The sequence below is a fragment of the Pelodiscus sinensis genome, chromosome 3 (genome assembly GCF_049634645.1).
Source record: "Pelodiscus sinensis isolate JC-2024 chromosome 3, ASM4963464v1, whole genome shotgun sequence".
In the NCBI taxonomy this organism is placed as follows: Eukaryota; Metazoa; Chordata; order Testudines; family Trionychidae; genus Pelodiscus; species Pelodiscus sinensis.
In genome coordinates this window covers 18,483,791-18,498,185 of record NC_134713.1, presented here as the reverse complement: position 1 = coordinate 18,498,185, position 14,395 = coordinate 18,483,791, and the positions used below count along the sequence as shown (strand labels likewise).

General features: G+C 47.0%; 1 protein-coding gene across 7 annotated transcripts in view; it reads right to left on the bottom strand.

Moving 5' to 3' along the window:
* PUM2 (pumilio RNA binding family member 2) overlaps nt 1-12,488 on the bottom strand; it is a 128,913-nt gene extending 116,425 nt beyond the window's left edge. For 2 of the 7 annotated variants that reach the window (XM_014580846.3, XM_075923432.1), the window contains exon 1: nt 758-1,142. In XM_014580846.3, coding sequence (XP_014436332.3) covers nt 758-1,129 — 372 coding nt within the window. In that variant the 5' untranslated portion in view covers nt 1,130-1,142. Of the gene's footprint in view, nt 1-757; nt 1,143-9,272; nt 9,357-11,182; nt 11,402-12,469 lie in introns of those variants that run through there. The other 5 variants (XM_075923433.1, XM_075923434.1, XM_006137572.4 and 2 more) reach the window with 5 other exon arrangements.
* Nucleotides 12,489-14,395: the final 1,907 nt, after the last annotated feature.

Here is a 14,395-nt window from a genome sequence, read left to right as displayed (position 1 = left end):
TGGCAAATATCCATGGTCCAGCAGGACCCGGGATGCTCCTGAACCAGAGAGCCCAGGAGCCTAATGGCAGGAAAGCCAGCAGCCCAGACAGGGCTGGGGGCAGCGAGGCCAGAGGAGCCCCTGCATTGCTGGAGCCAAGGCTGCAGAAAAGCAGCAGCCCCTGGCAGTGTCGGGCCAGGGAACCTTGGCTACCTACAACAGCGTGGAGCCAGATGCTGAACAACCCGTCCCACCCTCAGCAGCACAAGGCTGGGGTCTGGAGAACCCCAGCAGCACGGAGCTGGTAAAACCTGGCCACCCGCAGCAGCACAGGATTAGGGGCTGGAGAACAACAGTGTAACAAGTGTAACAAGTAAGATTGTGTGCAAAAGCTGTTACTTTTATTTGGGCCTATTCAAATTTTGCCTTTTATCAAACTAAAACAGTTGGCTACCATTTGATTTTAGATCAAATGAAGGATACATGTTAGTGTTTCTGAAAAAAACCCTAGTATTTGGAAAGTTATTACTTATTTACTTTAACCAACAATTTCTAATGAACACTTAAAGTATTACCATAGTGTAATTATAACTGATATGCAGTCTAATTTAACTGCTCAAACAAAAAATGGAATGATTAACATTATGAAATATGATATGCTTTGAAGTTGTAATGGATTCAGAAAGACTAACTTAACCCACATATATCTTCCTGAAAAATATGACTGCAAGAAAAAAACATCAGAAGTTTTTTAATTAAAAAAAATAAAGCTACCTACCGAATGATCTACATGAATGCTATCTCCTGTGGGCCAGCGATGTTTACTGGAATAGCCACTCAGCTGCTCACCAGCCTGCCTCTGGAAGAAATATCCAACTGTGGCATCATCCTGAGACCGTCCACTGAGAGATACCTGGACATTGGAAGCACCTGACACTGCAGCTGCAGGGATGGTATGAGGATTGTTTCCACCTGAACTGGGCCCTGAAGTTCCAGGCCCTGGCCCTGCTGATGTTCCACCTACTGTTCCAGCTGGGGCAACCCCTACTCCAACCCCACTGGCTTCCTGACCAATGTTCGCATGCATCATTCCTCTGGTCTCCTGCCAGGCCACTTCATTCATGCCTAGGAGGACACATGGAATGCTCATTCCACGTAGAAACCTAAAAAGAAAAAGTCTTAATAACATAAAAGGTTTTCCACATGAATGTCTTTAAATATGCAGTTCTTATAATTAGGATTTCAAAAAAAAAATCCAGACAGTATAAGAACAATGTTGTCTGTTAATGATGTTGGCTTAAGTACAGCTATCAACCTAAGCCTTTAATAATAATGCACAGAGTTGTCAGACAAAATACATAGCATGGAGACAAACATACTAAGGCAGCTATCTGATCAAAATAGAATTTCAGATCTCAAATTTACTGTAAAAAAGTAACATAGGCCTTTAATATCTTCTGCTACCAACTACGTTCTTCATAGCCTACAAGCATTTTCACCTAAAGCAGCACAGAACACTAATTTCTAAATCTCAATGCAGACATGTCACAAGCAAAAAATATTCAGTGCTGTTCTTGCTGTGCAAGAGTTTAATATCAAAATTCATATTACAGTAAACTTCCGATAATCCGGCACCTTTAGGACCCAGGAGTGCCGGATTATCAGATATGCCGGACTATCAGAAGGGGGGGCTATGAGGGGTCTGGAGTGGGGTGGGAGGGGATGCCACCCCAGGCCCCTCATAGCCCCCCCTTACGATAGTCCAGCTCTGCCCCAGGCGTCCCTGATTCAGCCGCGGCTGGTCAGTTTCAGCAGCAGCTGAATCGGGGATGCCTGCAATAGAGCAGCTGGGGTGCTGCCAAGTTGGTCCCGCAGCGCCGAGGGGCAGCGCTACGGCACCAACCCAGCAGCACTCCAGCTGCTCTTGGGGATGCCTGGGACAGAGCAGCTGGGGTACTGACTGGTTGGTCCCGTAGCGCTGTCCCTCGAGGCTGCGGGACCAACCCGGCAGCACCCCAGCTGCTCTTGGGGACGCCTGGGGCAGAGCAGCTGGGGTACTGCCCGGTTGGTCCCGTAGCACTGTCCCTCGGGGCTGCGGGACCAACCCGGCAGCACCCCAGCTGCTCTTGGGGATGCCTGGGGCAGAGCAGCTGGAGAGCTGCCGGGTTGGTCCCGCAGCGCCAAAGGACGGCGCTGCGGGACCAACCCGGCAGGACCCCAGCTGCTCTGCCCCAGGGGTCCCGAGTCAGCCGCTGCTGAAACAGATCAGCGGCTGATTCCAAGAAGCCCGGAGCAAAGCAGCTCTGCCCCGGGCTTCCTGGAATCAGCCGCTGATCTGTTTCAGCAGCGGCTGATTCGGGGACCCCTGGGGCAGAGCAGCTGGGGTCCTGCCGGGTTGGTCCCGCAGCGCCGAGGGGCGGTGCTACGAGACCAACCCCGCAGCACCCCAGCTGCTCTGCCCCAGGCGTCCAGATTCAGCCTGCTGGTGAAACTGACACTGCTGGTCAGTTTCAGCAGCGGCTGAATCCCAACACCTGGGGCAAAGCAGCTGGGGGTGCTGCCGGGTTGGTCCCATAGCGCCGCCCCTCGGCCCTGCGGGACCAACCTGGCAGCACCCCAGCTGCTCTGTTCCCGGCTTCCCCGATTCAGCTGCTGGTCAGTTTCAGCAGCAGCTGAATGGGGGAAGCCTGTCCGGCTGCCTCAGCACTTCTGGATTCCTGATGGTGCCGGACCATCAGGAATCCCGGAGCATTGGATGCCGGACTAATGGAGTTTTACTGTATTTAAAAACACCTTTGACCAAATTGGTAGTATATTCTGGCCTTCCACTGACCTAAGCCTGAAAGCTCATACCACCTTCTACATGTTGTTAGCCTTTAAAGTGCTACCAGACTATATGTTGTTTTTTAAAGGTTATCCTACAGCTACCCCCTGAAGCTTCTGAAATCTTTAGTCAGTCTGCCAACTCCCTTTTGAAGATTTTCACTTTGGGCTTGACACAGGTATAACTGACAACCATATACCACATGAAGATTTTGGCAATAAAACACAGGAGAGTCCATTCTTAAAGGGGGCAAAATGATCATGCTTTTTTTTATTTTCTGATTTTCACTTTGTCCAGTTCATCAGGTGTACTGTCAATTGTACAGCTGTAAATGACATGAAATTCAAAGAGACCTGGAACAGTACACATTTATAAGACAAAGATACCTTACAATGTAATTCATAGCTTCTACAAAAATAGTCAGTTATTTTCATTTTAAAGTACAGTCTGGAAGCTTTACAGTAAGTTTCATATATGCCATAATTGCTTAGGGCCATGGTCCCCAACCCGGTGCCCGCGGGCGCCATGGCGCCCGCGGAGCAATCTGGGCTGGCAGGTGCCAGCCCCGGGCGCATGGCCGGTCCCGGCCCCGGGGGCGCCGCGCGTACCCTTGCCGGCTCCGGTGCCGGCCTTGGCCCCGCCCCCGGGAGCACCGCGCGTGCCCCGGCGCCGGCTCCACGGCGCTTAAGGGGGGGGGGGAAGCACCGGCCCTAGCCCAGCGGCGCTTACGGGGGGGGGGGGCGCCGGGCGCGCGGCGCTTCCCAGGGGGCCCCGCCCCCGGGCACGCGGCTGGGGGGGGGCGCCCCGCCCCCGGGCACGCGGCTGGGGGGGGGGCCCCGCCCCCGGGCACGCGGCTGGGGGGGGGGGCCCCGCCCCCGGGCGGGCAAGTGTCCCCGCACCCTGGCGCCTGGCGGGCGAACGGCCACGCCCCCTGGTGCCCGCCAACCTGAAAAGGTTGGGGACCCCTGGCTTAGGGGAACAGTATAAAACCTGAATGGAGAAAACTTGTATGCAGAAAGCTTCTCAGCCAGAATGGAGTTTAAGCATAAAATTGAGGACTCACTTCTCATCCCTCAATACATATATTTTATTTCCAGTGTTAACACCTCCTCCATGTATAAACATAAAAAAAAAACCATGTTGTGGAAGTGAGGTTTTTGCTTTACCTCTGAATATGGTTTGTGGCCATTTATGACCATTTTAAGACTAATGCTGCTTATACGTAGATTTATTATAACACTACCTGTTTACTTCACCTAAGTGGCACTGCGCAAACATGGTACTAATTCTGAGACTTCTTCAAACTCAACAATATGACAAACTCCTCAAAGCAACATTCACAGAACAAAGAATTTACCGATATATTCTATACTGGAAATATAACCATGCATCAACAATACCACGCCTAAAAATTATGAGTAAGATTGTTTTCCTTAATGAACAGTCACAAAACTCACTCCAAGTGACTGCTAAAATGTATGTTGTGAAAATTTATTACTTGAGTCTCATGGCTCCAAGAAACTCAATACACCTTGCGTAACAGCCTCACTTTTAACTTCAACACCACCTTTTTCCTTTTTAAAAGAGTCTGCTTTAAAGGTTTGTATTAGGGATCTGAATGGTTAACCAGTTAACCAATAAGCATCACCTTTACCAGGTGAGGCTTACCAGTTATGGTTAGCTGGTGGGGGATGGAACAGCCCTCACCTGCTGCAGGAAGCATGCTGCCCCAGCTCCACAGGGCCTGCCACAGGCGGGCAGAGAGGAGGGAGGCTCCAGCCCAGGCAGAGGAGCCCCCATTCTTGCAGCAGACCCAGTTTTGGTGTGCCGAGAGCAGCCCCCAACCATGGTGTGCCCAGGCCAAGGCCCACCCCAAACAGAGCCTGCTCCAGCCGGATTGGAGCAGTTCACCAGCGGCATGTTTGACCAGTTAACTAATTAAAATTGATTTTACATTCCTAGTTTGTATACTATTTATATACAGGTAGTCCCCGACTTACGCGGATCCGACTTATGTCGGATCCGCACTTACGAACGGGGCTCTCTCGCCCCGGAGCTCGCAGGCAGCGGTCAGCCACCTCGACCTCTGGGGCGAAAAAAGCTGCTCCCAGTGCCCCTGGTCTGCTGGAGACAGTCCCCAGCAGACCAGGGACACCGGGAGCAAAGCAGCAGCGGTGGCGGGGTCCCACACCTCTGAGGCTTTGCCAGAGCAAAGCCTCAGAGGCGCGGCACCCCACTGCCACTGCGGCTTTGCTCCCCATGTCCCTGGTCTGCTGGAGGGGGGGGCGCGCGCAGCTAGTGTGCCCCCCCCAGCAGACCAGGATTTTGTTGTGGACCCTGGGGCAAAGCAGCTGGGGCACTGCAGGTTGGTCCCGCAGCACTGCTCTGGGCACTACTGGACCAACCCGGCAGCACCCCAGCTGCTCTGCCCCAGGCATCCTGATTCAGCCGCTGCTGGTCAGTTTCAGCAGCAGCTGAATCAGGACGCCTGGGGCAGAGCAGCTGGGGTGCTGCCGGGTTGGTCCAGTAGCGCCGAGGAGCGGCGCTACTAGAGCAACCCAGCAGCACTCCAGCTGCTCTGCCCCAGGCGTCCCCAAGTCAGCCGCTGCTGAAACTGACCAGCGCTGACTACAGGAAGCCCGAGGCAGAGTTGCTCTGCCCCGGGCTTCCTGGAATCAGCCGCTGATCAGTTTCAGCAGCAGTTGACTTGGGGACACTTGGGGTTCTTAAGTTGAATCTGTATGTAAGTCAGAACTGGCGGTCAGTTTCAGCAGCGGCTGAATATGGACGCCAGTTCCGACTTACATACAGATTCAACTTAAGAACAAACCTATAGTCCCTATCTTGTATGTAACCTGGGGACTGCCTGTATAAAGCAACTAAATTTTAAAAGTATTTTGGTACAGTACACTTATAATTTAAAAATGTATGCTCACCTGACACTGAAATGAGCAATTTCATATTTAAAAAGTAATCTGCGGATTGAGATTTTCTATGTCAACCTTTACCATCTCCTTGTTGCCCCTTCCCCACATAAAAACAGAAAATCAAAGATTTATGATACATGTAAGTAATAGAGAAAGAGATACAATGGAAACAAAGCCAGTCAGTACAGTAATTTGTGTCGATTTCTCAAAATTTTCCTTACCACTGGCTCAGTGAGAATTAATTTAGCTTTACCTGGTAATTTAGTAATTGAGCTTTAGCTGGTGAAATTGTAGACCTATTTGGAAATATCTGATTAAACTGTCAATTTTTTTCACAGATTACCAAGTCCAATTTATAAGAAAAAAGATCACAGTACCATAGGTTAATTAAAATACATATTAAATATTAAAATACTGCAATACACAATATTAATATGACCATTTATATTGAACAAGGCGCATGTTCAAGTCACAATATTTTGTTTTGGACTTATTCTTATTGTACTTGATAGAAGTCCTGCACTTATCTATACAGTCAATAGTTTTGTAGGTGTAGCATTTCAGAGATCTTTATATCACTCCTGAGCAATGCTCTCTAATCTTTTCCATCCACATGCAGACATTGCTTGGTGCACATACAAAAAAAAAAAAAAAAAAAGTATGAATATGTACCACTAGTAAAAACAAAAAGCCTAGCTGTGGGTATTCTGCTAATCAGCTGGGCAAGCATTTGAATTAGGGATGTAAGCAACTAGTTGACTACCTGATAAACAAATGCGTAATCAGGTAGTCAAATAGGAACATGACTAGTCGCTCCCCCACTTTGCAGCCTCTATCAGAGGCAGGCAGCGATGAGGGAGCATGAGCTGATGCTGGGGGGGAGCTGTTTTAAAAGCCCTCTGCATCCCTCCGTCTGAAATGTACAGGAGCTGCAGGCAGAAATTGTACATTTCAAAGGGAGAGGTGCAGCAGGATAGCAAGCACTCCCCTTATCAAATAATCGAGTAGCTGATGGAATTTCCATAGACTACTCAATTAGCTGATTAACTGAAATTTAACATCCCTAATTTGAATCTCTCCTGAACAGCTGCACAAGCACACAAGCTTTCAAGGATCACTGCTCTTCAGTGCATTCTGCACCAGAAAACTAAATTTTTTGCACAATATTTTAAAAATTTGTCAAACAAATGTAGGAACCCCGGCATGGTACTTGGGAGCACACAAGGGATGTGAACAGGTAACAGGTTACCCAGTAAGCATCACCCTTACCTTGTGATGCTTACCAGGTAATGGTTAACCAGTTCCCCAGGACAGCCCCATCCATGGCCTGCTGCAGACGGAGGGCTGCTTCAGCCCCGAAGGGCAACCAGCCAGCCCCACGCAGCTAGATGCTGGCAGCCAGCTGGTAGCAGGAGACCTGCAAGCTGCTCCAGTTGGGCTGGAAGAGTCCCTTGTCTCATCTTGTTAAACATAATGTTTAACAGGTTAAGTGACTAACTGGTTAACCAATAAATGGGTAGGGAGCCTGGAGCACCCCTGCCTGCAGTGTGCCAGACTGGGCCTGCCATGGGGCCCTGATCTCCCCATCTCAGTCGAAACTAGTAGCTGAGCCTGGCACAGGGTAGGAGCCAGTAGCTTGGGTCTTCCCCAGTCCCTGCCCCTACCCCACAGTGATTTCTCTCTCCACTGGCTACCCTAGGCACCCAAAACATACTGTTGGGGGGGGGGGGGGGAGGGCTACATGATCATTCTTGTGGCTTCTCTTTTCTTCACCATCAGAAAGTCATTTTTCTGCAGGGAAGAAAATAAATCTGCAGGTGCCCTAAATCCTGTGCATGTGCGGTTGTGCAGAATTCCCCCATTACTCCTCTCTCGACACCTAGGATGGCCATCCCACTGCTTTCACAGAACTTTATCTTCATTATGTACATGCTAGCTCTCCAAAAGCCACTTCCAGAATGGATAATGCATCAGGGTTTAATAATCAACTTTACTGACACCTTTAATGATATTTCTACAAATAATACCTAATTTTGATTCACCAAGTAGGTAACCCACACCACATTCTGGGAAATACTATCAACTAGAAGCAATGCTGACAAATTCTGAAGGAGATATAAAGTAAGCCTCCCATAAAATAAAGTCTCAGCAATATGTAAGCTGTTACCAGAAAGAAAAAAGTTTTATACATATCTACTGGAAATTAGACAGACAGTTAGAACCTGTATATACTTTATGTAATTTGAAGGTGTTTTATAGGACTGCAGCTGTACAGTACTTCTACTATATTACAAGGAAGTGCCTTGAAAAGGCATTATACGAATGTAATATGTTGTTACAGGAAGAGAAAACAAGCCTTTCAATTATTTTGTTCTTGTGCCATTTCACAGAGTTTGGGTTCTGGGCTTATTGACAATGCTGGAATGGTTCAAACGTGTAGAGTAAGCAATAAAATAGTTGTGCTATGGGTGGAAAAACTTCACCCTGGATGAGGGAAGTATTTTTCAACTAAAATTATTTTTTAAGTAGAGAAGAACAGAAGTGGAAAGAGCAATTAATATAGTTCATTCTTATGAATGCACCTTATACAACCAAAGCAGTATCTATATGACCTACCCATCACGCTCTTATAGTCATTTTAGAAGTTTTCATTTAGAAGTGATCTGTTTTCTTTCCCTTAGTCTACAAAATGTTAACTGCCAATATCTTTCTATCAAAATGCCTGTACACTAGAAAGAAGGCATCAATGTTAATAGAAATAATCAAAGTTGACCGAACATTTTTTTCTGCCCACCTAACAACTATGTTCTTAAGAAGGGCCATTCAGAATCAAACCAGTGGTCATACTATCTTCTGACAGTGGCCAGTGCCAGACACTTCAGAGAAAACAAACAGAACAGGGAAATTATCAACTAATCTGTCCCCAGCTTTTGGGACTGTAACGTTTCAGAAACTATACAAAGCAGAGACTTGAGTTCTCAAGATAAAGTATTTTAGACAGTTTTACACACACAAAGTATTAGTACACACACATACATGCACACCTAAGAAAGGCGGAAAGCAGACAAAGTAAAACCAAAAAAAGTTAGGATTTTCAAACTAACTCCCTGCTAATGCTAACCCCCAGTATACCCACAGTCTCTCACACATCTAAACAAATGGGAAAGAAGTTACTTATGGTCTAATGCTACCTACTGTCTAATGCTCCTACAATCAGGCAATAAACAACATTCTTAAATATATATTGTAACACTACATTATTGTTTTCCCACAAGACAAGGAAAAATGAGATTCTCTCTCTCTACCAATAAAAATGTATTAGCTATAACAGATTTCACTGCATTTAATATTTAAAGGAAGTTAATTGCACTCTTCCTGGTCAAACACCATTACAATGAATTAATAACGGTTTCTCACCTTTCATTATTGTAATTGCCTAGTCACCATTCTATCCCCCCCACCCCATGGAAAAATTATAAATATTAAAATAGCACGTGTATGTATACACGTAATATTCATGCAATAAAAGTGCACCCTGTTACCTGCATTTGCCCATTAGGTCTGTCTCCTCTGGGACTACTTCTAATTTTCCAAGCCCATGAGCATCTTCAAGCAGCTGCCAGATGCTTTGTTTAAAAAAAAAAAAAAAAAAAAAAAAAAAAAAAAGCCACAGAATTCAGTCTTTCCCCATCCTAATTTTCTCACCACCTTTACCTACTAAAAATACTTACGATACAGTATTCAGTCATGGACCAGTGAAAGGTTTAAGATCCAACACCTATTAATACCATTGCAAAAATGAGATCCCCAGCTTTCCAAGAACACACACAATATCTGCTTCTAAATCCAGGAAGATCCAGAAGGATGTAGACATTAAAGCCATCCAGACATTAAAATTAGCAGCAGTATTTATATTAAATAAGACATTTCAGGTATATTTAGAGATCTGAAAAATGTATTTGTTTTCATTTTCCTCCCCCTTAAGAACCTACAAACTTTGAATCATGGTAAGTAAAGAACCCTAATCATTCCATTGTGGGACATGCACATGCGCGTGCGCACACACACACACACGCACGCACACAAAAGACCATGAACAACATACATTTCCAAAACCAATTTCTGTTAATATGCAACCTATGGACAATGTACAAATGTTTTGTATAAAGATTTTTATGGACACTCATTTGCAATGCTATATATACCTCATGCATGTCTTTATCACTTGGTGGTAATGACACATCCCAAACGCAGGTTGGTAAAACCTCTAAAAACCATGCCACCATATAAAACATATTACATGTTTTAATATTTTGACATTTTCTTGCTTTGTACAATATTTCATACACCAGACGGGTATGAAATACTCAGTATCACTTTCACAGCATTAAAGACATAATCTGATGTTAAGTACACACACTAAACTTCATAACAAAAAAATCTCCTGTATAATGATTGCTAATAGTTTTAAACATCATCAGCAGTCATCAAATAAAATTGTGATCCACTCCGCACGTAGCTGTATTATATGTTCCAATAACATTTCCTCTGATGTTATTTGTCTGTGGAAATTTTAAAGAAAAAATAAAATCCAATATTTCACTGTGTGGCATCAACTACAAAATATGCATTTAAGCTCCCTACCCGCACGTGCCTTTAAAAAAAAAAAAAAAAAGAGAGAGACTTACATATCCCCAATAAAGAAGATAGAATAACCTGTGAAATACTGAGATCAGTCTAAATAGTCTAATGGTCCCTTATGGCCTTAAGCTCAAAGATATTCAAAAACCTTATTCGCATTTCCAAAATATTTCCTGTGCCTAGATCTCAGTTGTGCCCTTCAGTGACCACTGCTCTCTTGATTCCTTGCCACCCTTTCCCTCCCAGCCTCAGAGGTCTGTTTTTCAGGCACAAGTTCACCTCTGGTTTGATCTAAATCCTATGCCTTGGCGTAAACGACTCACCGAGGCTTTTTCTCCCCTCTCACCTAAAACGCAGCTCCCTCACCAAAGGGGGTGTGTGGTGTTAGCATCCCGAAGGCGTTTAAAGGGTCACACCGCAATCCCCCACCCCACAACACTCCCCCCACCACACACCCCTCCCCTGCAGAATATCCCTTTCCCCTCCTCCACCATGCACGCTCCCCCTCCGCCCAGACTGCCCCCTCCCCCCACAGGCGACCCCTCCCCCGCATGCGCCCCCCTTCTGACCCCTCCCCCACCTCGCTCCCTCTCCCGCCCCCACCCCCTTTGTGCGGCTCCCGACAGCGGCCCGGCGGATTGCTTGGGCCGAGCGGCACAAAGGAGAGCCCAGCCGCCATCGACCAGGCCCCGACCAACGGGGCGACCGGCCTCGAGGCCCGAGACAAAGGGGGCTGAAGCGAGGGGGCTCCGCCCGCTGCCGCTCCCCCCCCCCCGCGGCCTTGGCTACCCCGGCCCCGGGAGATACTCACGGGCTGGCTGGCGGCGCTGCTCCCTGGAACGGAGCCGGACAGGGCCCTGAAACACCCCTGTCCCCGCCGCCCCCCCCTCCGGGTCTCTCCTTCCTTCCTCCCCTCCCCCCACCTCAGCCGCCAGAGACTCACAACAACATGGCGAGAGACCCACACACAGAGGGAGCGCGGCAACCCCCACTGCGCAGGCGCGCTGCGGCCGGAGACGGAGGCGGGGCGGGCAGCAGGAACTCTCGAGTCCCTTCCGCCGCGCGCCTATCAGCGGCGTTGGCGCGCGGCGTCTGCGCGCGCTCTGATGTGCCAGCGGCCCCGCGTGCGTGAGGCGGGTTGGGGGGGGGGAGGTCGTGGTGGCGTGCCGAACGCGGAACTCCTAGCGCCCCATTGTTCCTTTCGCCTGCACCGCCTGGGATGTGAGCATGCTGCAGGGCCGGATCCAGCTCCCGCCGGAGTGCACGGCTAGTGTCGCAAGTTGTCACTGGAAGAGAAAGACCTGAACTAGCCACAACAGTGAAACCCTACGCCCACCCAATAAGACGAGGCTGGGCTGCAAGGGGTGAATTTCTGTAATGCAGCGGCCGTAGAGATTCAGCTAGCTTTGCAGAATTTGGCCAGTAGAAGGAGAAACGTGCGCACGTGCATGGGTATTATCAATAAAGAGAACCTCAGAGGGCTAGCCATGTTTATTTAAAAAAAAACGAGTAGTCTTGCAGCTTTCGTGGGCAAAACCCACTTCCTCAGATGAGAAACTGTTCATTCCAGCGGAGAGATGTAAAAGAAAAAAAGGATGGTCAAGCCTCAGCTCACCAAGAAATTATGGTTTCAAAACAAAAAATTGATTTTACCTACACACCAATTCTTTTGTCTCCCAACAGCATGACACAGGCACAGATGTGATCCAGAAAGCAACCCATCTAACCAAAACATCAGTAAATAGAAGCTCCATTGATTTCTTTTACATAAACAATAAGCAAGTGTATTCAGTCTTAACATTAACTAATTTAAATAAAAAAATGAGTACAGCCTCCCATGAAAGAAGAAAGTGTGTGCCTATGCCAGTTTCCCAACGAGGGTCCGTGGACCATCGTCAGGGGTTCCGCAAGAAATTGTGGAATAAATAGTAATAAGAAAAAATCTTACAATGTAAGCTAATTGTGATATATATATATATGTATATGTATATATATATGTATATGTATATATATATATCTCAAACAGAACAGCTCTTTACAAACATATTGATATCCAAAGCTGGATGTCCGCACATCCATTCTTTCAAGCATTACTCACATGATTACCAGTGGACCCAAATCTCAGTCCAAACGCAGTCTTTAGGAAGGCTCTACTGATAGCAAGTTCTGTAAATCCAGTTTAACCAGCTCCATGGGGATTTCCACATTGGAGGGGGATTTCCCAGGTGGCTTAGAACCAATAGAGTGGTTCCCAAAGCACTAACCTCACAGCACAGAGGCCTATTTAGAGGAAAGGAAGCATTGTAGAAGCACTGCTACACTATGGACAAACCAGGAGACAAAACAGTTCCTGGGAGCCATAAGCAAAATGTGCATAATTTACAGGCAGTTCTAAGATTTTTGAGAGGATTTGTGAACTTTGGAGGAAGTTGTACAGCGCCTCTGGAAAAAAAAACTCACGTTGGGAGTCTCAAATTAGTGATCACTTAAAAATATTCTGCTAACCTCTCCTGTTTCTTCATTTGTAAAATGGGGGCAGAAAGACACTTTTCTACTGCACAATAGTGTTTGTGAGGATTAGCTAATGCTTGTAAAATGCTATATTACATACCTGTAAGAGCTAAGTATTTTTTTAATCAGCATAAGTTTCACAAACAAATATATGTGATCTCTACCTGGTCTGACTGGTCCTTTGTAGGATGAAAAAAGCAAAATAGAAAAATGTGTAAATGCAATTATAAAGTGATTTGAAAAATAAAACTGAAACTTATCACAGTAAGAGCAGCATTCAAACTTTAAGTCCACACTACCAAAAAAATGCCACTTCTATTTTTTTTTTTTTTTTTTTTTTTTTTTTGCTGAAGGGAAACTTAAAAATACTTATTTATAGTTTAATTTGACAATGCATTTTTGAGCTACTTAATAAAAATGCTAGGATATAAATGTTAAGGCATTAATAATTGATAATGCTTTCCTAAGCACTCTCCAGGGGTTTCTTATGAACCACACATCAACATGGTTTTACTTTATTTGGTCCTCTCGTGTATCAGCATCATCAACATCAGTGAGACACACAGCTGTAGGAAGAGAGTCAATTCCTACAGGTTGGACATCCCTTGTCCAGTACCCTGGAGATCCGACTGGTTCCAACCAAGGGGATTTCCTGAACCCAAGGAGATAGTCGCTTGCTACATGTCCTGCGGCCCCTGGCTAAGGTTCCAACTTAGCCCCACTGCTGCCTGTCTGGCCATGGCTTTCGCTGGAGTTGGATCTCCACAGCCAGGGATGGAGTTCCCTGGCTGCTGCTGGGGATAGACTTCTGTGGCTGCCACTGTCGTTCCCAAGCTCCATGGCTGGTGCTGCCATCCCGAGCTCCATGGCCAGGACTGCAGCTCGTTGGCTGTTGCTGCTGGCCCCCAAGCTCCATGGCCAGGGCCAGAGTTCCTTGGCTGCCACTGCTGGGCCCCCACTACCACCTGGCTGCAGGGGCCAGAACTCCCTGCTGTGCCACCCATCCCTCTGCGCCCTGTGCTCTGGCTTCCGGCTGAGTCTCAGCCTTCCCTTCCCCCCCCCCCCCCCCCCCCACACACTGCTCCTTTCCCATGGCTTCCCTATTCCTGGGCTCTGTCTGACCATGGATGTTGCCAGACCAGAGTCCCGGTTAAGAGAGATATAACCTGTATTTCATATGTTCGGCCTGCCGCTGAATGCAACATAACAGCTTCTACCTAAATGGCGTCTGATTACAGTGCCATACCATCCATAGGACAGTTTTGGGCAGTTGTCTCAGGCCTCATGCTTCAGGGGACCCCACAGCAGCAGCCTCAATTGTTCTATGGATGAGACAGTACCTCCTGTTATCTGTGGGGCCCAGGCAGCCTGGGGCATTACCAGAGGTGGAAAGTAACTAAGTAGAAATTCTTTGTTACACTGCTCTAGTATATTTTTTCAGTATTTGTACTTTACTCAGGTAATTTTTGTGATACTTTGACTTTTACTCAAGTAGGGTTTTTTTTTTTTTAGA